Source organism: Phalacrocorax aristotelis, chromosome 2, assembly GCF_949628215.1.
Source record: "Phalacrocorax aristotelis chromosome 2, bGulAri2.1, whole genome shotgun sequence".
Taxonomy (NCBI): Eukaryota; Metazoa; Chordata; class Aves; order Suliformes; family Phalacrocoracidae; genus Phalacrocorax; species Phalacrocorax aristotelis.
Window position 1 is genome coordinate 22,234,954 of NC_134277.1, and position 20,991 is coordinate 22,255,944.

The 20,991-nt window shown below is 38.2% G+C and overlaps 1 protein-coding gene across 2 annotated transcripts; it reads right to left on the bottom strand.

The window, feature by feature from the left end:
* Positions 1 to 981: 981 nt before the first annotated feature.
* Positions 982 to 20,548, bottom strand: ARL5B (ARF like GTPase 5B). Of its 2 annotated transcripts, none has more exons than XM_075082709.1 (6): positions 20,319 to 20,548; positions 12,002 to 12,062; positions 10,593 to 10,740; positions 6,833 to 6,916; positions 4,989 to 5,140; positions 982 to 2,973 (listed from the first exon to the last, which is right to left on the bottom strand). In XM_075082709.1, the coding sequence occupies exons 1-6, from the start codon at positions 20,362 to 20,364 to the stop codon at positions 2,925 to 2,927; spliced, it is 540 nt and encodes a 179-aa protein (XP_074938810.1). In that variant the 5' UTR covers positions 20,365 to 20,548; the 3' UTR covers positions 982 to 2,924. The 2 variants fall into 2 exon arrangements, with proteins under 2 accessions (XP_074938810.1, XP_074938811.1); XM_075082710.1 differs by having other exon boundaries at positions 20,403 to 20,519.
* Positions 20,549 to 20,991: the final 443 nt, after the last annotated feature.

Genomic DNA, 20,991 nt, shown 5'->3' on the forward strand with positions numbered 1-20,991 from the left:
AAGCATGACAAAAATTGTGTAAAGGTGCATGCTCACAGAGGCTGCTAAACAAACCAGAACTATTTCTCTTATACTATGATGCATTATTTTAACACAACAGGTCTGATTTTATAGACTACAACACACACATAAATTACTCTATTTCAGTATCCAGTATTTTGAGTAAAATGGATTATTTAGGAGAAAAATCTTTGTGACATTTTACTCAAGAATGTTTTTATATGTTTCCTTGCATTTCTGATTTCCTCTAAGAAGCTGATTAAGAGTTCTTTGTGAACACTTTGTGAACAGCATATTAAATGCAGAATATTTTCGAAGTGCAAGAACTACCTGCAATATATTTACTACATACAGATTAACAAAAATAATGCAGCCTTTGGCAGTGCAAAGACAGATGCAGTGTTCGAGAGCACTGTAAAAATTATTTTAATATAACTATTTTTAGTTTAATGGGCTCTGAAGACAACTAAAAATAAAACCCCCAAAATTCCATGCCAAGCCTTTGTCAAAAAAACAAACCACAGCATAAATGCTGTGAACAAACAGATATCATAAATGGAAAACTGTTGTAGAAAATGAAGTAGTAAGGTGACCAAAACATAGCTATTGTCAAGAATGTTTCCTTCTGTAAAGGTACTCAAAGGTCGTAAGTGTTAAGGAATTTACATTCATTTGAAAAACTTTCATTATCCTGATGTCCTAACGTCTATGATATGACCATTTCCTCCTAATCAAAGTTAGCTGTATTACCTCAGGTGGGACTGGATTTAGTAATCAAACTATATATTTATGCATGGTTTTACCTGGAAAGTGTTAAATATAAAATCATGCCCTTTTTTAAAAAAAAACAAAAAACAATCAAAAGGGCTATACATCCAGATAGTGCTTTTTATAAATACTCTGGACTACATTCTGAATTACATAAAAATAAACCTGAAAATAAATCTAAATTGCAAATTGTTAAGTCACCAAACAAGAAACCTCATTCACAGTATCATTTTATTTTTAAATTAATAATCTTCTTCCTTAATTACAAATCTTATTTTCACACATTAGAGCAGTTTTTAGCATGATAATCAAAGCAAGAAGCTTTAGTATGAGATTTTAACCTTGCCTTGCATTCCTCTTTTTTCTTTAAGCACTACTTTTCCCTGATGTAAATTATTTTCTGAGCATTTTGACTTGACAATCAACATAGCCTTTCTCCTAAATGTGGCTTTTGCAAACCAGCACTAATATAACTTCATTCAATCAATCACTGATTCCACATGTATTCAAAGTCTTCTTTTTAACACTTATGACAACATATTTGCTAATACTTTTAAAATTTTATTAAGCTTTGCTCACATAAAAATGGAATCAAATTGAAATGTACAAAACTTAAAATTCTTAAGAAAACTTGGTGTGCTTGAATTATCAAAACAAGATTTTTCAAAAACATTTTGTCATTAAAAGTCAATTACCACGATTGTTCCAGTAATGAGACTCCACATAGTTTTTAGGCAGGCAGAAGTGCAGAACGGTGCTTTTTGAAAGCATGCTAAACATTTGTGTAGGTTAGATCCTTGACTGCTCCTGGGATTTCACTAGGAATTGAGTGTCCACTACTGCTTTTGTTCCCTTATTTCTTTTTCTCAGATGGTTTTTAGGGCATTTGGTGATTGGGGATTTTTTTTTATTGGCATGTAATATTTTCAGTTAGCTTCACCCATAGCTTTATATCTCTTTCCAGATCTAACTTCATCCCCTTCAAACTGGATTCAGAATTATTAGGTCCAACCTTTCAACACCTGCTTTTCAAATGGAAGCTCTCTACTTTTCAACTTTCAGTTCCTAAATGTCAAGTGAATGAATCTAACTCAAACACCACCAAAAGTTCTCTGCTCCTACAAATAAGACTAAAAACAAAAATTAAGGCAAAATATTTCCTCTGCAACAGAATCTGAAAACATATTTTATAGTAGGTAAATAAATGTCAAGATTAGCTTCACTCTGAAGTCTACCGATACAGCACCATGATTTTGTTCTGTTTGTTTTCTGGCTTCCCTTTTGATTTTGCATTAATTTAGAAAACAGCACTCTCACTAAAAGGTGAGGAAGGCTCATGTACACAGTATTTAAAATTGTAACAGATTACAGCAAGTCTACATGTAACACTGGCTGCCATGATTCCAAATGTAATTATCAAGAAGTTTATTTTTAAAAAGGTATTCAAGTTCTAAATGACTAAACCAGCACTTAATAGGAAATTTTTTTATCCACTGTACAGAGATGTATTTTCAAGTAAAGGAATCATATCCTAGAACTACTTACCAGAGAAACTGAGAATGAAATAGTTTTCTTTTAAGGCAGAAGTTCAGTTATATACCAGGTTAAAAGCCATGACAATATTAACTATAACTAACTCATTCAGCATTTAAAAATTTGCATTTGTAACTATTAACTCCTGTGCTGGCTAGAACTCTACTGATGTTCCAGGAAGCCCAGCTGGAGACATGGTTATCCTTAGAGGCTAATGCTATGCCAGAGTAAAGTCAACCTACTTACTACTTCTTTATTATTAAACAAACTGCGCTCATTTCTGTTAGTAAGTTATATAAACTACTTAGAAAGAGGAAGTATGAAATATTGACAATGACAAAACATTTTAAAAAGCTATCCTTGAAAAAGTTAGAATACACATTCAGAGGAATTTCAATGCTTAAAAACAGATTCACATATATTCATCCAGTTGAAGATTAGTGTATTAAAAAAAGTTAAGAAAATACTTTGTGTTTCAGTTCAACTGCACTTGATTCAAGTACAGCTTGGGGATTGGCTGATATAAATTAAACATGGTCACTGCCTCAGCAGCCAGAAGTAGAGAAAAATGTACATGTTCACAGGATAAATAGAAGTCTCTTCTTTTGGGGGTGGGGAAGCAGCTATCTCACTCCAATACGGGAGGTCATCCACTCCAAGCCTTGGCATAATCTGAAAGATAAGAGATGTTATATTGGTGCTAGTTCTATTCCAACATCTTTAAAGTATCTTCTACTTGTTTTTACGTTTAAAAACATCTACTTAAAATAAATAAAATAGCTGGAATTAGGATTGAAACTTGAACAGCTTAAATAGTGTTTTAATGTAAGTCTGCTTAGGCTTTAACCACAAGAAGATGGCCAAGCACGCTATTTCATTGAAGCTTGGCACTCCTTCAGTTTTTCTTCCCTTATATATCTAAAAGACACTTTTGTTAACATGCTTACTCATAAGTACATGGAACAAAATCCATTTTTCTTTTTCTATAGGTTTCCCATGAAAGACTGCTTACTTGAAAGCTAGACCTTTACATAGTAATACTGAAAGACAAGGGACAGGTACCCAGACTGAACTGGTTCATGAAAAGACAGTGTATCAAGAATTCCAAAATCCCATTACAAAATTAAAAATATGTTTATGTTCAACACCAAGACTGCATGGGATCTAATTTGCTTACTCACTCAATTTGCATCTCTGTTTAAAAGTCTTGCATGTCAGAAGATAGGCTTTCCTTTGATGTTATAGGGAACCGATTACCTCATTTATGCTACCTTTAAGATTTACCTTTCTAAAATAGATCACGACTTAGCTATCTAAGAGGGCTAGCTTCACTCACACAGGGCTAATTTCCCTAGACTTCTGTCAGATCTTCCTCAGCAAGATTCAGCTCAGCGATCTAACTCTGGGAATATTTTTTTTTAAGGAGCTGATCTCACTACTGTCACAGTTTTAAGTATTCTAATTACTCATCTTTTTTTAACTAAGAAAGAAGCAGCCTAGGATGGCCAGTATTTAAACCAAAGTTCATATTAATTAAATTCTACCTTCCTCCAAATGCCAACTCATTTAAAGACCTAAGGTAGTACATAAACTAAATACTCAGAAGCAACTTTGGCAAAACTGGTAAGAGGAAAGCAGAGTTAATGCTTAGAATGAAACAATACAATCCAAAGAGTCAGCCAAAACCCAGTTTGTTTTCACTAATACATCCCACTCTAAGGAAGCAAATGCTACCAATCACTCTACAAGACATCTCCATTACATTAGAAAACACTTCATGCTAGAAGTGAGGAAGATGCTCCCACTTCCCAAATACTCAGTTGGATTCACTACTTCTGATGTCACAAGACCACAGTATTGTAAAGGTTGTACAACACAGATGAAAAAAAACCTCTAATTATCACACATTAGAAGACTGCTTTAAGAATCAAGATGAAAGATTAGCACACTTCAAACCATGTAAGCAAGACACTATCCAACTTGTTATAGGCATCCAAAAATGTTTTTTGATCTTTATAGACAAAGGACCTAAGGAAAGCTCAGCTTTCCATTTTAGTCATTGCTGGCATAAGGTGTACAAGTTTCAAAATTAGCTACATCAGCCAGAAACGAATAAGAGGTTTACTATTGGTAACGATTTTGTTTTACGCCAGATCTATGTACCTTTTCATCAAAATTATGTTTGAATGCTTACCAAAAAACCCAACCAACCAAAATGGAAAAAAAAAATCAAAACCCAACAACAAACCCCCGCCGAACCCCCCCAGCTTAGAAGCTTACAGCTGATCAGAATGTAAAGGAAGACGACAGTAGCTTATTTAACTACACAAAGACACACAGAATGAGGATGTAGCACACAGAGAGTAAACAATTAAGACAGCAGGTACACCTTTGGGGGGGGGTGTTTGTTTTTTTTGTTGTTGGTTGTTTTGTGTGGGGTTTTTTGTGGTTTTTTTTTTTCTTTTTTTTTTTAAACAATAAGCTGAAAGACTTTCATACAAATTTGGAGTTTGACCTGTGAAAAAATAACCAGAAGGTTCAATAAAGAAAAGGAAAAATTCAAAATGTCCCTCTGACTGCAAAGATCAGAAAATACGTTCTTTCAGGAAATCCACACTGGTGTCATAGGCTTCTAAATCAGTATTCTCATTTACTGGATATTACTATACTAAGCAGTAAGCATTTACCCTTCTCCTGTCAAAGCACAACAGGACTGAATGTGCCATGGGTGATCCTTTATGGAGCTAAGGGTGAGGTACGTAGATATCTCAGCAGCTGTCATGCAACCTTTCATGTCCTGCTTGTTTGCAAAGATGAGAACTGCCGCCTTCCGTAAATCCTGGAAGTGATTTATAATATTCATCATAGTTATTGTAAAGAACTAAAAGGCTATTGCATTAACTTAAGTTCTTAAAAGAACTGTATTGGAGATAATCTACAATTACACAGCAGCATAGCATTTTAACAACTTACTACATTAAAAATTAATTACATTAAGACTGTAGAAGCTAATTTATTCAGAAGTGTTCTCCACCACAGAGAATCAAATTATAACATATTATATGACTATCTGTTTGGTGTTGACCACGCTTTCATATGCTAACTAATGAAAATCCTGTTAAAATATATTTCATAAAGCTCCAAGCCATCCAGCCAGCAGAATTATTACTGGATAAACATTCCAAAATCTACATCAGATACCAAATAGAAAAGCCTGCTAGATATTATTCGCTGGAAATTACTTTCAACTTCATTAAACAAGTTCTGTAGTGATTATAGCAGTAACAATTTAAGAAAGCCATCCAAATTCTTAAAAGCTTTATCCTATTGCTCCAAATAGGAAGCTCTAATAACACTGCAGCAGCTTTAGTACAAACAGAAACTAATAAAAAGCTGGGTTTTTTTCTGTATGGAAATTAGGATTCCACACAGCAATGAGACAAGAACTGGGAGGTATGGTTTTAGGCATGCAGAAGGGTAAACAAATGCAATACTCAGGAAGCTGACAGCTGTAATTAAGTGTGTTCAACACATTTAAATGTGTATTAAATTTTGAGACAATTTTTCCATCATAAGAAAAAAAAACCCAAACCTTTATAGTCTGAAGTTGAAAATTTACTCCTACAAGTGGTCCAGTCTAGACCTATCGACTGTTTTCAAGAGGTGGTAGATTACAATCTCATAAGAGTTTGTAACACTGGAAACTAATAAATTACATGGGAAAGCTTCACCACAAAAAGTCATCTTTCTGCGTTTTTTGGTAGCAGTAGTATTTGCTCCTTACTACCACACCCAAACTATAGTAACAATAAAGTAGAAAACCTCACTCATTTGAAACAATACAAATCTCCTGGATAAATGAACTCCACAGAATTACTTGCATGTATTAAATCTTTTTGCTTTAAAAATGAAGGGAGACACTTAGATTTAAACCAACCCTAGTTTAGTTTGAGAGTGACCACAGAAGGTTCTAATGTACGTTAACATAATCCAATACAGACGTTAATTTAGGATGTTTAAGGGAGTTGACCCAATGCTGAACAGTCCTCAATACAACATAGAATAATAAAACTACAAACAAAATAACTCAGAATGAAACTAATTTATTCATAGTATTGGATATGCTCCTTAATTTTAAGGAATGAGATTAAAACAAACAAGAAAGAGAAATGGAATTGCCTAGTTTCCAAAATAAAAATAAATAAATAAGTTACTTCAAATTTTAACCATTTAACTAAAAGCAGAGAGATAGTGGTGGAGAACAATAATACCCAGTTACATTAATATGCAGTTTAAGATATTTTACAAGTTCAATATTTGCAAAGTGAAGGGTCATAATTATGAATGCTTCATAATAATTTTCCTATTTATAATTTACATGGTTTTAAAATGTGATCAACATACACATGCACATTTAGGCTCAGAAATTCTTTTGTCACAGTATAATTTTTGCTAACATAGGAAGTATGTAACATTATTTGACTGTTCACAGCAAAAGAAAGAAAACTATTATCCCAACTCCCTAGCATACCTCATGAGCCAGCATTCTATAAAGTTCTTCTTTTGTAATAGAAAGTCGCTCTCTATCAATGCTGTCAACAACAAGAATGATGAACTAGGGGAAAAAACATTAGTACAGTACGTAAGTACAACATATAAATTACAGAAAGCACATTTCCAAGAGACCACTACCACAAGTCTTCCTATATAAGAGAGAGAGACACTCAGAGCACACTAGAAAATAGAACAAGAGGTTTATTGTTACAGTCTTTTGCTAGAGCCCTGGAAAACATACATTAAGGTTATAGTTTAAAAAAAAACATCAGACAAAAAATTATTGTGCTTGTACATTTCAGCACTACTTTTATGTACTACAGTTAATCTCCTTGGTGGATTTTCAGGCTCTATGTCATAAGCAAAATAGTGATGTAGGTACCAAAAGCACCTACAGAGAGCGGATTACCTTTAAAGTGTGGGTGGCAAACTTGCTACACATTTATCAATGAAAACAGCTATTACTGTGCACTACTACTTGCATTCTCAGAAAACTATAAAATTGAAATTGAAAATCCCTATTTTGAAAGAAGCATTTCTAGCAATTTAGCATCATCTTACTCACAAGACTTAACAAATGTTATTTCATAGTAGTACATCAGACCTCAGAAAGCTATGTACCTGTAAGGTTTAGCATTACATTTTTGCACAACACCTTGACTTTTGTAAAGCAAAGGGCCTGTGCAGTTGGCTTCTCACTTACAACTTTGCACCCTTCTACCCACGCACCTGGAGACAGCTATAGCAGTGATTTTACCCTTACTCTTCCTGCCAGGCACATTATTCTCATGGCCATGCGCTTGTGAATCCTGAGACACTGTTAGGTCTGGTACACCAGGTCTCCCATGGGACGGAATTTTCATACCAGTGGCAATTACTCTCTTTTACCCCACTCCTTCTGCCCCTTATTTTGTACTTTCTATTTTATAGCCTTACACTAGCGGTGGAAAAGACATGGCGTTACATACAGGTAATACTCAAGTAAATGCCTGTAAGTATTATACAACAGTATGTGTACACAAACCATAACAACTGATCTGTGTTTGACGTTTGCCCTGCCCAGAGCATGCTCCAAGCAGTGCTAACATCATCATAGGTGGGAACAACCAGAACCAGTAGGGAGATCAAGCATGTTCTGATGAGAATTATACAGATACTATAAAAAAAGAAAAAAAATTACAAGGAACACATAACACGTGCTACCCTGGAGAGGAAACCAAGGCGATGACGTTCATCTGAGAGACTCCATCACTTTTCTGCCTAGATGGGAATACTTTCCCATCCTTTCTCTCTTACTGTAATTCTTCTTGTTTTCCCCCACTGCCAAAAACTTAACCATGGCAGCTCCCTCCCCTTTCCTGCCCCTGCAAATCTTATGTCTGTAAGCCTGTCTCAGCATTCTTTCTATAAGAATATGGTCTGACTCTTAAAACAGAATTGCAGAATCAGCCATATTAAGTTGAAACTAATTAGCACAGGTATGCACTGAGAAGCTTATTTGCAGGATTTTTATGTTACTCCAAAGATTTTGTTTAGATTGCTTCAATTTACAGATAAGGAAAAAGAGAAAAGAGAGACAGTAACAAAAAGGAGGATTAGAAGTCACTGCTATAATTCTCCAACATATGCTCCAAATCACTTTGCCTTACAAAATTAAGGAGATTCACTACCCATTGAAAGTGACCACAAAGTATTAAAAACTAAGTCAATTTAATGCTGCTGTGACTTTAAGACGTCTAGAAGATGAGACAGAACAGTGAAGGAATTATTCATATTGGGGAAGCTAGGATTAGCATACCAAACACACACTTTTTCTTCCTCAGCTGTTTCCAGCAGTCAAAGCTTCTAAGTAAAGGGAAAGTTCTTCTTTCCACGTGATAGAAAGCACAAGAATTCAAACGCTTACTAGCCAGAATATGATGAAGAACATTCTAAAATGATCAAAAAAGACCTAATACATGCATCTCCCCAAATTCCAAAATCAAAGATTCTCAATGGACAAAGGTCAAGAACTTATTGTACCAGATAATGCTGGCAGAAGTCTCTTCACCCTCATGTGCATGTGTCTTAGAAGTAGCCATACTTTTCCAGATAAAATTAAAAGTAAGTTTAAAATACTAAAGATGAAGGTTGAGATGTCATCACAAGGCTTTCAGTTGATAAAAAGGTGCTTAACACCTGGGGTGGATCACTCTCTCAAAGGGGAGCACAGTGCAAAAAACCTCATATTGTGGGAGAATGGAATGCTTATATAACAAGCAATATCTACAAGAGATCTCTACTTTTAGTAGAAATTATGAGAAATGAAGTCTAAAAACTTGTACATCAATGGAGAAGTCTCAAAGTGAGCCTACAGAGATTTTATGTGCATGTTGCATTGATAACCTTTTGGCATCAGAAAGACGGGCATAAAAAAGAAAACCCCAGGAGACAACTGTTGCTGAGCTCTACTCCAACCTTGCCAGCAACGGCAGCTTTACCTGAGTAAGAGTAGTGCACAGCTAGGCTTTCCATTATCCCTTGGATAAAAAGCCACAAGTTGATGAGCTTTTTAAATACTGTTGCCTAGAGAAAGTTTTATTCCTCATCCTAATTATCGTTACCTCAAAAACATTTCAGAGTAGGCATACAGAAGTTAGGTTAACCACTGCAAATCCTCAATGAATTTGCAAAGTACATTGCAAAATTTTCTTTTTAATCTACTTGAAAAAACATACAAAAACCCCATTTGATCTGAAATGTATTTTGATATAATTTGATTGCCTAGGTGTGTGGTGGTGCAGCCCCTCGGGCCACTCTGAGATCCCACAATGAGCTCTATTGTGTTGTTATCTTAGTCATAACGACTTGGCCATCACGTAATTTCTGTCCACACCTGGGCTATCTGCTGCCTGAACGGTACATCAGGACCACCCAGCGATCCCAAGATAAGCTCTGTCTTACTGTTATCTTGGTTGTTAGGACTTGGGCACCAGGCAATATATATTATCCCTATTCCCATAAACTGTTAACCAAATCTGAGACTAAACTGGGACCTAGCGACACCTAGACTTCTCTCAGAAAGAAGTTTAGAAAGCAAGGGGGTCTATTCTGTACCTCCTGACTCAACGGAAGGGTCCTTTTTATTCCCTGCATCCACAATCCCTCTGAATCATTCTAATGAGTATACCTCAATTTCCTTTGTGCACTTCTATGTAACTGAGTAAACCTTGCCATTCTCGAATCTTTAAGTCACTCTGTTGATTGTAGAAAACTCCATCAAATTGCTGTTTTAAATTGGCTAATGCTGTTAAGAATTTCACAGCCTAATACTGTGATCTATCTCAAAAGTATTAATAAACCTTAGATTGCTAACTAAAGCTGTGTAACAAATCATATTCCCGACAATTTGGTGTAGTCAGCATGATACACAAGGTTGTATTTGCAACAATTTGGTGTAGTCAGCCATATCCACAAACCTGCATTTGTGACACTAGGAAAAAAGTCTAACTTCACAGTTTATACCACAGATCAAACAACATTACTGTGAAGTATACAGGAAAAATACCTCAAATATTACCAGAAAAATTGGCTGCATACCAGAGATGCCTTATACTTTTTGGGTTTGTTCTTCCTCAAAAAGATTTAAAAACAATACAGCTGCAATCTTTATAAAAATCTACTACTATACCTAAATAAATAAATACAATTTCAAACAAACTTACTGAATGTGCAAATTTCAAAGGAACTTCGCATACCTCTGTGTTTGAATAATAGGTATTCCACGATGACCGTAATGATTCTTGTCCTCCAATGTCCCACATTAAGAAATGAGTGTTTTTCACCACTATTTCTTCTACATTGCTTCCTATGGTTGGAGAAGTATGAACCACTTCATTCATTAAGCTAAAGGAAACAATATCACACCATAAAGACCAGCCAGTAAAATCCACAAGGCTTGTCACAGCTTAATTACAACACATTTTTTGTCAAAAAAGTAAATAAGTGTAACTGATAAAAAAAATATTTAAAAATAGGCATATTTCAAAAAGCTATATATTTTAATTTTTATAGAAATAAAGCAAATATTTAAGAGCAGTTCTTTAGTGAAAAGATTGGTTCAATCTGAATTTGGACTAAAAACTGTGGTTGACAAAGTTCTAGTGTGCTTTTGTAGCAGAGATTGTAGACATGCTTAAAGACATCAGTCATGAAAAATAAGCACACAAAAGGCTTATAACAAATAGATAAGCATCTGTATTTTAAGAGACTTCTCTTTTTAAAGGACACTAACAGATACTTAAAATGCACTTGTTTCAAAGTAGAAGCTGCTATTCTAAAGACGCCAAATAAGGCAAACACTAAACTGTGCAAAATATAAATCCGAATATAAATTTATTGGAGCACTCAACTTAGTAACTCAATATTAAAACAAATTCCTAAGGACTGTTTGTTTACTTAGCTGAAAATTTCTCAGTTCTACCTTCGAGTTTTGTCAAAAACACTTAGGAAAAAGTTTTTTTGGAAAACATCCTCTGCTGCCTTTGTATCCAAATACATGGGTAGTAATTTGGCTACACCCTCTTCCTTTTCCACAATTACAATAGTAATTATGTTCCTGCTAATATTCTTGAATTTATCATAGATATTCTTGTAATGGTGGCAAGATTTGGGTGCAATGACGCTATTGAAAATGCTTAAGGTAAGACTTAGGCAAGATGAAACACTATTTTAAGGAATCTTCCATCACAAATTTTAGACACTGGAATCAGGAAACATTTGGAAACATTTGGAAACATTTATGGATTTTTGAAGAGCAGCTAGAAATTCCATTAATTTAGAAATCACCTCCTCTGCAGTTCTTGGTGACAGGATTATTCCTATGCTTACTAATAACGATAGGCTCTGATGGCAAAAGAATTTGCAGTTCACTTTGTGCTTGTATGTACAATTTTGTTATTCAATTTACAGTTCAGTTTTAAATCACTGCAGTTTCTTCACTTATCCTTAAATATTTACTCTGTTTAAAACAACTAATACCATTAATGTACAAACTGTGATCTAGAACCCTAGAGATTCTGCCAGGTTGCAAAGCTGAACTTTCAATGACTAAACAGTGACAAATACTAAAATGTAAACAGAAAAACAAAATAGTTCATATACTTACAACTGGTAAAGAATAGTAGTCTTTCCAGCATTATCAAGTCCCACTATGATTACTTTGTGCTCTGCATATACACAAAAAGGACAAGAATAAATCAGTGGAAACAGCAATAATTATAATTCTGGTTAATCACTTTTTCGTACTGAAGAAAACAACTGCTTGTTTGTCTCATTTCAATAGCTTACACAGACTACTGGTGACTTTAGGACAGAAAAAAAAAGCCACAAAGCCTCATCTCCTAAGATTACAGGTTTAGGAAAAGTCAGTACTGGAAGTCTTCATAAAGGAATGATTACTAATGTGATTCATAAAAAAATCTAGTTTTAGAAATAAAAGAACGATGAAAAAATATAACTTACAGCAGTGTATTGTCTTAAGAACATCACCGAACATCCAAAGACTGCAAAAAATATTGAGCCTAACATTCAAGGCTCAATAATAACCACTTGTTAAGGGACCACCATCACTCGCACAGTAAAAACTAAGAGGAAGCTGTATTTGAATAGATCACAAATTTCAACATTGCAATTTCTGAACTGTAAAGTCACAGAATGACAGAATGGCCGAGGTTGGAAGACACTTCTGGAGGTCATCTGGTCCAACCCACTTGCTCAAGGAGGGCCACCTAGAGCCATTTGCCCAGGACCGTGTCCAGACAGCTTTTGAGCATCTGCAAGAAAGGAGATTCCATGACCTCCCTGGTCAACCAGTGCCAGTGCTCAGTCACCCTCACAGCGAAAAAGTGTTTCCTGATGTTCAGAGAGAACCTCCTGTGTTTCAGTTTGTGCCCACTGCCTCTGGTCCTGTCACTGGGCACAACCGAGACGAGCCTGGCCCTGTCCTCTTTGCACTCTCCCTTCAGGTATTTATACACATCAGTAAGATCCCCTCTGAGCCTTTTCTTCTCAAGGCTAAACAGTCCCAGGTCTCTCAGTCTCTTCTCATATGTGAGATGATCCAGTCCCTTAATCACCCTTGTGGCCCACTGCTGGACTCTTTCCAGTATGTCCATGCCTCTCTTGTACTGAGGAGTCTGGATCTGGACACACTACTCCAGGTGAGGCCTCACCAGTGCTGAGTAGAAGGGAAAGATCACTTCCCTCAACCTGCTGGGAAGCCCAGCTTAGAAAATAGTGATCTTCCAAATGCTGGAATGTTATTTTTCCAGGCACAGGGGAAACAAAACCCAAAACCAACGCCCCCCCACCCCCAAAACTCATATGCTTCTCTGTAGTTAATCCGTCTTAGAATTTCAAATACAGCAGCACAGCTAGTTAGAATGCTGGTTATTTTGATACATGTGTGAAGTTAGGAGATACTGATCTGCTTACTGACAAAAAAGCAAATCAATTGAGAGCAGAGAATTTACAAATGGATAGTAGAAGTAAAACTTGCATAAAAAGTCTGTGAACAGGCTCATTTTTGAAGGAGTAATATCTAAAATTCTAGGGCACTTATACAAAAGCAAAACATGGTCCACAGCTTAAAGATTTCCCCTAAAATACCACATTTTATCTACAAAACTTATAACAAATTACTAAAAGGTCAGACGACCTATCATAAATATCAAATTGGTGGCTATTTGCCTGCCAGTTGGTGGTCTAAGGAAGAATTAAAGTGTTGTTTGTTTTTTTTAATCTATTTATATGTAATAACCCAGGTCTTTTCATACTGAAAGTGATTTTAATAAAACAATCTCTTGCTTAGGACTTTTAGACATTCTGCTATGTGATACGGCCCTAACAAATGTTGAAATGTATCTCCTTGTATCAGTTCCCCTACTATGGTGTCCTGCCAAGATATTCGAAGGAAAGAATGTTTCCTGGCCAGAAATCCAGTAATACTTCTAGCCCCATAACAGGCAGCATCAGTAATTAATAACCTTTCCCAATACACAAATGGTATGAAATCCTCTGCTTTCAACTGTAAAAAACCATGCCACATAGCTAGACTGTCCATCTCTTCTTAAAATTCAGTTAAGTTTGAAGGGCTTTCAAAATTCAAACACAGAAACACCCTTTTGTTGTCAACTATTGTCTGGAGGAGGACAACTCTACTTTTGCAACATTTTGTTTGAGTTATTTTTAAGAAGGAAAAGAAAAGGAATTCCAGTCAGGCATTACATTGCTCTTTCCCACCTTCACATCAGAATACAGTTGTACTTAGGAACTAATGAGAAAAGCATTGGGCTGAACAATATCTCGCTACTTAGTGAGAAAAAAATCCCCGTTGAGGTGACTGTTTTTGAAAGCCACTGAAGTGTGAAACGGTTCAACACTAATTGGGAAAAGAAGGCGCTGCTTATCTGTGTTACTCTGTAGTCAAATGGTACAATGTGACAAGAACCAGTCACACAAGTGCTATTTAATGTTGATTTGGGGGTGGAAATAATAAGATGAAAGCATCAGTATCCCATACAAACAGCAGTTTCCACCTCTCATTAATGGCAGCTGCTTTCAGAATTGTCATCTACACTAACGGAAAACTCTTTACTTACAAACATATTTGAAAGCTGAATTTCTGTCTAGTTTGGTTAGATTGCAGAATGTTTACTTGTAGATGTACATTAGAGGAGAAACATGTGAACTTAAAAACTGCCAAACTAAGAACAAAATTTTAGCAAGACGAGTAATTCTTTACAAGAGAAACTAGTAGTAGATAGATGCTACATTTAAGAGAAAGAACAATTATGGATTAAACCATAGGCGGTGATTTATGCTCATATTTGTGTTCTGTACTTACAGACTAACCCAAGTTTCTCCCTTTCACTGGCTGGTATTCAAACTCAGTTTGGGCTGTATTCATGAATATCTTCCCAGTCCACCATGTTCTTGTCAAAGAAAGAAGAAAATCCATAACAGAGTTGCCAGAGCAGAAGAGCAGAGTCTTTAGAAATCAGGTAGAAAGAGGTAAAAAAATTAAGGAGAAAAAGTAGGCATACATGGGGAGGGAGGGGGAAAAAGACAGTATTAGACTACCGTTTAAAAGAATCCAAAGAATTCTGTTATACCTACCATTCCTGGCAGACTGCTTAAAAAAATTAAAAAAAAATATAGTATAGTTAAAAAAAGATCTCTGGCAGTCTTGTATTACAAAATAATAGGACAGTGAAGATGATCTTCCTGCAGATGTTAGAAGGAAGACACAATATGGTCTTTTCTTCACTTACTCTTCTACATTCCTCTGTGGTAAAAGGACCCAAACCTGAAGACTCAATTCTCAGAACTTTGCCCTTTCCTCTTTCTAATTTGCAAAAATTAAAAATATTTCTAAATACTTTAATGATAAGAAAGGTTCTTCCAACGTATTTGAAAGAAGAAATGAATATCAGAAAGGGTACTGATACTTTTCAGGCTGTGAAAGATAAAACTCACATCTAGTTCTGCAGAACAACAATCTTGGAGGTTTCAAGGCTGAAGACAGAATGCAGATAGAAGTTTGCTGAAGAGGAGGCAGGAGGAATAGAATTTTACCAAAGCTCAAAGGCATTTCAATACAAGTATTCATTCTGTACACTAAAAGCTGCCTTAGAGTATTCTTATAAACACAAAGGAACTGCTTAAATACATCTTGTATTTCCAGACTTGATTACAAGAAAGTAGCCTTTAGTAGTCATTGGCACCAAAATCCATTTGATTTTCCAGATAATGGTCTCTGCTAACCTTATTGTACAGCCTGGGAACTGTCAGCAAGCCTAAGTGAAGTAAAAACTGTGGAGTTACAGAAGTTCAACCACCTCGACTTAGAGCTTACCATTATTACAGCAGTTTTTTTAACACCTACAGCATTTATTCAAAGCAACCTAGAAGACTCTGAACTACAATAATTCTAAAAATTAAAATAAAAATTTGTGAGCTTCTTAAAGAATTCTATCAACCACACACACAAAGGAACAAGGTATTGACTACTGCCACAGTTGCCTTTATCAGGGTTGCTGACACTCACTTTTGTTTTTATCTTACAGTTTCAATTACACCATTCCATCAATACTATCAAGATTGCTAAGTCAAGCAAGTTTTATTCAACTTTGTGTTAACACAGGCAAATGTTGCTCCACCATTTATTCATATTACTACATGTTGCTTAGAACGCTGTGCCATTTGGATACTGAATCATAGGACAAGGACAAGGGGCAATGGGCACAAACTGGAACACAGCAAGTTCCACCTAAACATGAGAAAAAACTTCTTTCCTATGAGGGTGGCAGAGCAGTGGAACAGGCTGCCCAGGGAGGCTGTGGAATCTCCTTCCCTGAAGGTGTTCAAAACCCGCCTAGACAAGGTCCTGTGCCCCCTGCTCTAGGTGTCCCTGCTCAAGCAGTGGGGTTGGATGAGACAATCTCCATCCATTCCAACCCCTACCATTCCGTGATAAGCAGGTAATTTTTGAAGTCTGATTATTTTAAAACATACACTTATTTTGAAAATAACTTTTTAAAGTAAGTTCAGTCTGATTTTACGACACACTTATAACTAGACTTTAAATGGCTGCAGGGCATAATATTTTAAATGAAAACAATACTCCTGCAATGTCTTTTGTCAATTTAAAACATAAGGAAGAAGAATCAAGAAGCCATCAGTAAGTCACCTAGAAAAAAGGCAGAAGTCTGTTTTTAAGCCAATTGTTTCTCTTTAAGTAAAGTATCTCTAGTTCAGTTTGCATCATTCAATTACTACTTGATTAAGAGACAATATATAATGAGAGCTGAAAGACACACAAATGCTTATTGTCCTCCCTCCTTCAGGCTTTAACCTCTGCACTGAAAAGGCACGAAGACCAGAAAACAAGAAGATTAAGTAAGGTCCTGGAACAGTTTTGTCCACTACCACCCCCACCCCCCCAAACAAAACCAGCCACTGTTTAAAGACTACTGCCAAACCCAAACTGGAAATGAACCCTTCCAAACATATCCACAGAACGAAACAGATATTCCCTGATGGACTGTGCTCAGGGCAGAGACTGTTAACCTTCCTCTCTTTCATTAGTCATTGGCTCACAGATCAACACAGGCATCGCCCAGCTTCCTTAAACTGCTTTGCACTGTAGCTTTTCTTGTTCCATAATCCTACACACCAGATTTGGGGAGTAGATGGTGCACTGCAATGGAAAAGCAAGTGCATTCTGCCAGGGGAGCAGGAAAAAGAACCAAAGGGTTTCCTCTTCTAAAAGTTCCCATCACCGGTCAAAGCCTCACCATACTATTTCAACCATTACATTTTTCACCAGGAGCCAGTCTGGGTTTGCCAAAATGGGCTAACCATAATCCAAATGGGCTGAACCAACTGGAACAGTTTCTGCTGCATGTACAGTGAGCTGAAACAGAACAAATTCAACTCCCTGGTAGAACACACAGGTGCTACCCAAATCATAGCGCTAAAACAGTTGCATACAAATAGTAAGCAATGCTGCTGAAAGAGGTCAACAGGTAACATTAATGAACAGACAGTTATCGCTGAATGTCTTTAGAAACAGATTAGGTCAAGCCTCTTGACCTTCCTTCCAGTACCTCATCCTTACCATTGGAAAAGAACAGAATAGAATCAAATTGCAAAGTAGTAAAGATGACGTGTACATTAATAAAATGACATTCAGTGCTTTAGCAGGATCTAAGGTACCTTCATTACATGGTTGTCCTGCCAGGCAGAAGTCACTCTGAATAAACTCTATTTTCTGTAGATCATGAATTTACTCTAACAGCTCTGAACCCCAAAGCACTAAACTGCATCAGGCTTATTTTAAGATGTTGGTTATCTTAAGACATGCATTTTTCAGAAAGCTAGCAACATATTTCCTCCTGTGAGTTAACAGTATTAGCTCACCGGTAGATATTTCTTTAATGTTGTCTGGACATTATTGATCAAATATCGTTCAGATTTGGCATTTTCAGCTCAGCTATTACATACATCAAAAGTACAGTGCATAATTAATACTCGTGTGAAATGCCAAAGATTTCCTGTTCTGTATCTTCTAGTACTTCGGCACACCTCCTCCCCCATGCTCTACTTGATGGAAGACAGATGGCACTTTCTAAATCTTTGCTTTGTTTCACCTTTCATTTTACCAGTATCAAGTGCTTCAGACTTTCACCACAACCCACACTAGCCATGATGAGCTGATGATATGCTCCACGCACATCAGGGTTTACTTGCATATTCCCTCTAGATAGTCAAAATCATTGTGTAAGCTACTGTGCAGTCTGCTCAACAAGCAATTTTATGGGACAGCCTATGAATTCTCCAAGAAATCGCCTAGATTTAATATAACTAGAAGGGCAATCAAAACCAACTCAATAATTACTCCCTTATTATTAATAACACTATTTAGAGAAAAATAGTCATGTAATTAGGTAATAATTTCCCACTAGATGGGTCAAAAAATTATGTTTTTAGAGAATTTTCTAGGGTGGAGTTTTAATTTTGGCCATGAAAAGAAACTCACTTTCTTCTCCATGGTCACCATAAGAAGAAGGGGCAAAAAAACCCAACAAACCAAACCAAAAAGAACCCCAGCAACAAAACCCCAAATGAGAACACACCCCAGAAGTCTCTCATTGGGGTAAATGCCAAATATTAAGTATTTCATGGCACTGCCTCATTTATCTTAACTGTGCTATTAATTTTCATTAACATTTTAAATGTACAAAGAATAGCTTTCCTTTCAGGAATTAATACACAGTAACGAAGACATGTTTTCCACTAATGAAATGGAATCAACGCAATCTAATATTGTCACATAATAGCAAAAAAAGAAACCAAACCCCAAAACACCAAACCGAAAAAGGAAACAAAACCAACTAAACTGCACCTCTTTCTTCCTTCCTGAAGATACACATTGACATCATAAAGTATCATACAGTCCAACCCTAAAAGTCACCAGAAGTTATCTCCTGATCAGTTCTCTGCTTATAGATGTCTCTTCAGACTCTTCCATGGAAGGAAAGGGGTCACAGATTGCAGTATTTGATGAAAACCAAGACAGTACTTAATAGTTTTCTGGAGAACAGGGGGAACCTAGAATCTTACCAAATGGGTTTTTCAGTTCAGACAAATAAGAATCTTCAGATCACGAACAACAAATTCAGAAGACTCTGTTAGAAGACTTCAGGAATGATGCGGTAGAATAGCGTACACGTGGGAATGATTAAATGGCCTGGATCTCCCTCCCACTCCCATCCCAGTAAAAGACAGTTTGATACATAGATGTTAATAGGTACACACACTGAGACTTTGCTCTGGTATTTACAGAATTATAATGGGTTATGTGCACTGAGAGTGACAAGACTATTAAAGGGGCACCAGGTGTACCTGCCTTCCCAAAGCTGCAAAATTCTATCGGCAACAAAGTGTTGCACAAAGAAGCTTAACTACATTTTTAGGAACTTTAAAGTAGGAATGAAGCTTGCATTGGTAAACCTGATGAGAGAACAATAACCAGATTGCCTGCTCGAAACTCAGGACCTCAAGGAAAAACAATACAAACAGTAAATTTCTTGACTATTTTATTTTCTAACCAACGAATGCTAGGTAAACAAGATTTATTAAAATAAATTAATAGATGAAACATTATTTTCTATTTTTATGATAACTATCTGGGCTAAAGGTGGTGGCAGCCACAAGTTTTGAACTCTGGATCAGAGCGTGAGCCATTACCGCGGGGCTGGGTGCGCTAGGTAGGAGAGAACGGCACGCCATCCCCTTACGACCTTTTTATCCTTGGCTGGTTAAGTGATTTGCTTGGGTCAATAGCTGTATTTAACTAGCATCCTTGCCAGAACACAAACAGATCTTTACCTCAAAGGCCCCAACACAAGTTTGGTGACTTTTTTCTTCTTGGTACTAAGGATAAAAATAGCAAGTTTCTAATACCAGACTCCGACTTAAAAACAGACGGTCTGCAAAGACAAACAAGACCATCGTCCATCAAAGCTTCAGCCGCTACAACGGTGAAAAAAGATGCCCGAGAGCCAGCAAGACGCGGCGCTACCCGGGAGCGCAGCGCTTGCGGGGCTGCCCGGGGCAAGTGAGGCGATGAGGGCACCCGGGTCGGACGGGGGAGCGGCGGGGACCACCCCGGCAAGGGGAACAAAGCGACTCCGGGCATGAGGCGCCGCGGGACCGGCGCTCAAGGTGCCGCGCAAAGAAGAGCCCAACTTTTGCCAGGGCACGCCCTGAGGGGAAGCCCGGAGAGCAGAGCGGGCTCCCGGCCTGCGGCGGGTGCCCGCGGCCCCCCACCCCGCCCAGCCAGCTCCGCTCGGCCCCCCTCGGCCCCGCCGCGCCGCCCGCCCCCCCTCCCCGCGGCCTGCCCGGGCCCCCGCGCCCACCTTGGGTCCCGAAGAGACCCCACAGCTTGGTGAAGAGCAGACCCATGCCTGGCCTCGGCTTCCCGCCGGGCACCCAGGGCTCACCCAGGGCTCAGCCAGGCGGCGGCGGCTCCCGCGGCTCCCTCCGGACGGACGCAGCCCGCAGGGCCCGGGGACAGCAGCGGGGGGCAGGCATACGGCGTTGTCCCGCCCCCGGCCAACGGCCGCACGGCGCGAGGGGCCGCCCCGACGCCTACGCGGCTGTAACGCCGCGTCACTCCGTGCGTCACCGCGTACGCCCATGGAGGGTGGCCGCGGCGGGAGGGCAGGCGTTCCCCCAGGGCTGGTGACGAGCCGAGGGGTGCCGGGCCTGGCACGGCCGGGGAGGAGGGAGCCCCACGCAGGAGGGGGGCCGCGGGGCACGCCTGTGTGTCTCCCCGCCCGGGGTGGGAGCAGCCCCGCCGCGGGGGTCGCCCTGGAGCGGGAGCGTCCGCTTCCTGTCGCCCCCGCGTCGTTCAGGCGGGCGGTGCTGGGGCTAGTCGCGACCTCCGTTAGGGTTGGGAAGGGCTGGTGGGTTTCAGGGCGCTCCGTTTCCCCCCCGTGCAGTAAAGGCAGCGGGCTCGGTCTCAGCGCGGTACTGCAGGCTCTTGCACATTGAGCTCTTGGCGCGGTGCCCCGGTTTTGTCTCTCGGCA